General features: G+C 44.0%; 1 protein-coding gene across 1 annotated transcript in view; it reads left to right on the top strand.

Annotated features, from left to right (window-relative positions):
- Positions 1-2,500, top strand: part of LOC143032103 (histone-lysine N-methyltransferase SETMAR-like) — a 4,385-nt gene that overhangs the window by 41 nt on the left and 1,844 nt on the right. Inside the window, exon 1 of the mRNA XM_076196559.1 lies at positions 1-43. This exon is cut by the window's left edge and continues 41 nt beyond it. Within this exon, the coding sequence (XP_076052674.1) occupies positions 1-43 (43 nt within the window). The remainder of the gene's footprint in view (positions 44-2,500) is intronic.

The following is a 2,500-nucleotide window of genomic DNA, read 5'->3' as shown; positions in this document are numbered from 1 at the left end:
AGAATTTAATGTCTTCAACGAAAGCAGCATTGAGGTTCATATGGTAACTCCATGTTTCTTGTACGCATGTCTTGTGAATGTGTGTATTCACTTGGTCTTTGGATCACGTGTTGGACTCGTAATCGACAGCTATTTCCCTCCTGGAAGAGAGCTCAGAGCTCGTAGGTCCGATCTATGGGTAATGCACCCTGCACACACACACACACACCCAACTACCCGCCCACGAGAGTCAGAGTAACGACCCGAAACGCAGCGGGACCGAAATAATTTCGGCCCTGTGCAGGATTCGAACCGAGAACTGCGGGCCACTATTGTGGCAGTTCAGCGCTCTACCAACTGCGCCACCGAGTCGTGTTAAAGGTCAGATGGCCCGCATGGGTGTGTGTGTGTGTGTGTGTGTGTGTGTGTGTGTGTGTGTGTGTGTGTGTGTGTTTGTGTGTGTGTGTGTGTGTATGTGTGTGTTTGTGTGTGTGTGTGTGTGTGTGTGTGTGTGTGTGCGTGTGAGTGTGTGTGTGTGTGTGTGTGTGTGTGTGTGTGTGTGTGTGTGTGTGTGTGTGTGTGTGTGTGTGTGTGTGTGTGTGTGTGTGTGTGTGGGCTCGTGTGTGTGTGTGTGTGTGTGTGTGTGTGTGTGTGTGTGTGTGTGTGTGTGTGTGTGTGTGTGTGTGTGTGTGTGTGTGTGTGTGTGTGTGTGTGTGTGGGCTCGTGTGTGTGTGTGTGTGTGTGTGTGTGTGTGTGTGTGTGTGTGTGTGTGTGTGTGTGTGTGTGTGTGTGTGTGTGTGTGAATGTGTGTGTGTGTGTGTGTGTGTATGTGTCAATGTGTGTGTGGGGGGGAGTTTGTGCGTCTGCATGCCTTCGCATGCGTGCGCGTGCACGTGTTTGTGAACACATATATACATGTGTTTGTGCGCATCTTTGTGCGTGCGTTTGTGGACATGTTTGTGCTCGAGTTTGTGAGCGAGTTTGTGGGTGATTTAGTGCGCGTGTTTATACGCGTGTTTGTGCGATAATCTGTACCCGTGTTTGTGCGCGTGTGTGTTTTCGCGAGAGTTCGTATGTTGTGTGTACACGTTACTCACTCCATTCCTTATTCATCGATTACCCCTTGATCTCGTAGTTCTTTTAGTTCTTGACCTTTGGTGGAACCATTGATAGAATTTCACCAAACAATGCATTTTGGCCGGGGCATCGGTAGACTACGCTATTTGAATCTGTCTTATTCTATTTTATTCTACTGTACTTAGTTATATTTCATTCTCTTTCATTCTTTTCAATCTATTTTATTCTATCTTATTCTATTGTATTCCATTCCATGCTATTCTATTCTATTCTATTCTATTCTATTCTATTCTATTCTATTCCATTCTATTCTATTCTATTCTATTCTATTCTATTTCATTCATTCATTCATTTATTCATTCATTCATTCATTCATTCATTCATTCATTCATTCATACACTTTTTAATCCACCAAGGCATTTACTCACTTTTCTCAATTTACATTCTACCTCCACCTCCACTCCTCCCTTTCCTGCTACGTTCGCACCCAAGTATCTAAAACTATCCACTTCCTCCAGTCTTTCTCCCTTAATACTCACCTCCAGTCTGCTGCTACTTTTACCCCTAGTACATCTCATCACCTTACTTTTACCCACATTTCTCTTCAACTTTCTTCTTTCACACTTTTCCAAACTCTGTCACTAACTTCCTCAATCCCTCCTCCACAAGCGCAGTGTCGTCCGCAAACACCAGCTGGCTTATCTCCCATTTTTCTCTATTTTCTTTAACCATCTTCAATCCCTGACCCACCACCATTCCATTTACCTCTCGCACCACCCCATCCATGTACAAATTGAACAGCCAGGGTGATATAATACATTCTTAACGAAGTCCCACCTTTACCTCAAACCATTCACTCTCTCCATTTCTAATCCTGACACACGCTCTAATACTCTCGTAAAAACTCTTGAAGCTCTTAACAGCTTTCCTCCTATCCTGTATATCTGCAATACCTCCCACAGTGCCTTCCCGTCTACCCTATCATAAGCCTTTTCCAAAACCATAAAAGCCTCAAAAACATCCTTACCTATTCCTATAGATTTTTCACATATCTGTCTTACCACAAAAGTCTGATCTACGTCCTCTCTACCTGTCCTAAACCCATACTGCTCCTCACCAATTACTCCCTCTGTTCCTCTCCTAATCCTCTCAATCAGGACCCTCCTATAAGAATTCCCAACTATACTTAACAAACTAATCCTTCTGAAACTACTACACTTACACTTGTCCCCTTTTCCCTTGTAAAGTGGAACTATACAGTCACTCCTCCAGTCCTCCGGCACTCTACCTTCTCCTAAACAATCATTAAATAACCTCACCAGCCAGTCCACCATAACTGTACCTCCTTTCTTCAGACATTCTGCATGAAATCCATCCGGACCAGGTCCCTTACCTGCTCTCATCATCTTAAGAACTGCCTTCACTTTATCCTTCCTTATTTCTT

Source organism: Oratosquilla oratoria, chromosome 13 (genome assembly GCF_046742065.1).
Source record: "Oratosquilla oratoria isolate Oo_2021 chromosome 13, ASM4674206v1, whole genome shotgun sequence".
NCBI lineage: Eukaryota > Metazoa > Arthropoda > Malacostraca > Stomatopoda > Squillidae > Oratosquilla > Oratosquilla oratoria.
This window is presented reverse-complemented; position numbering and strand designations above follow the sequence as displayed.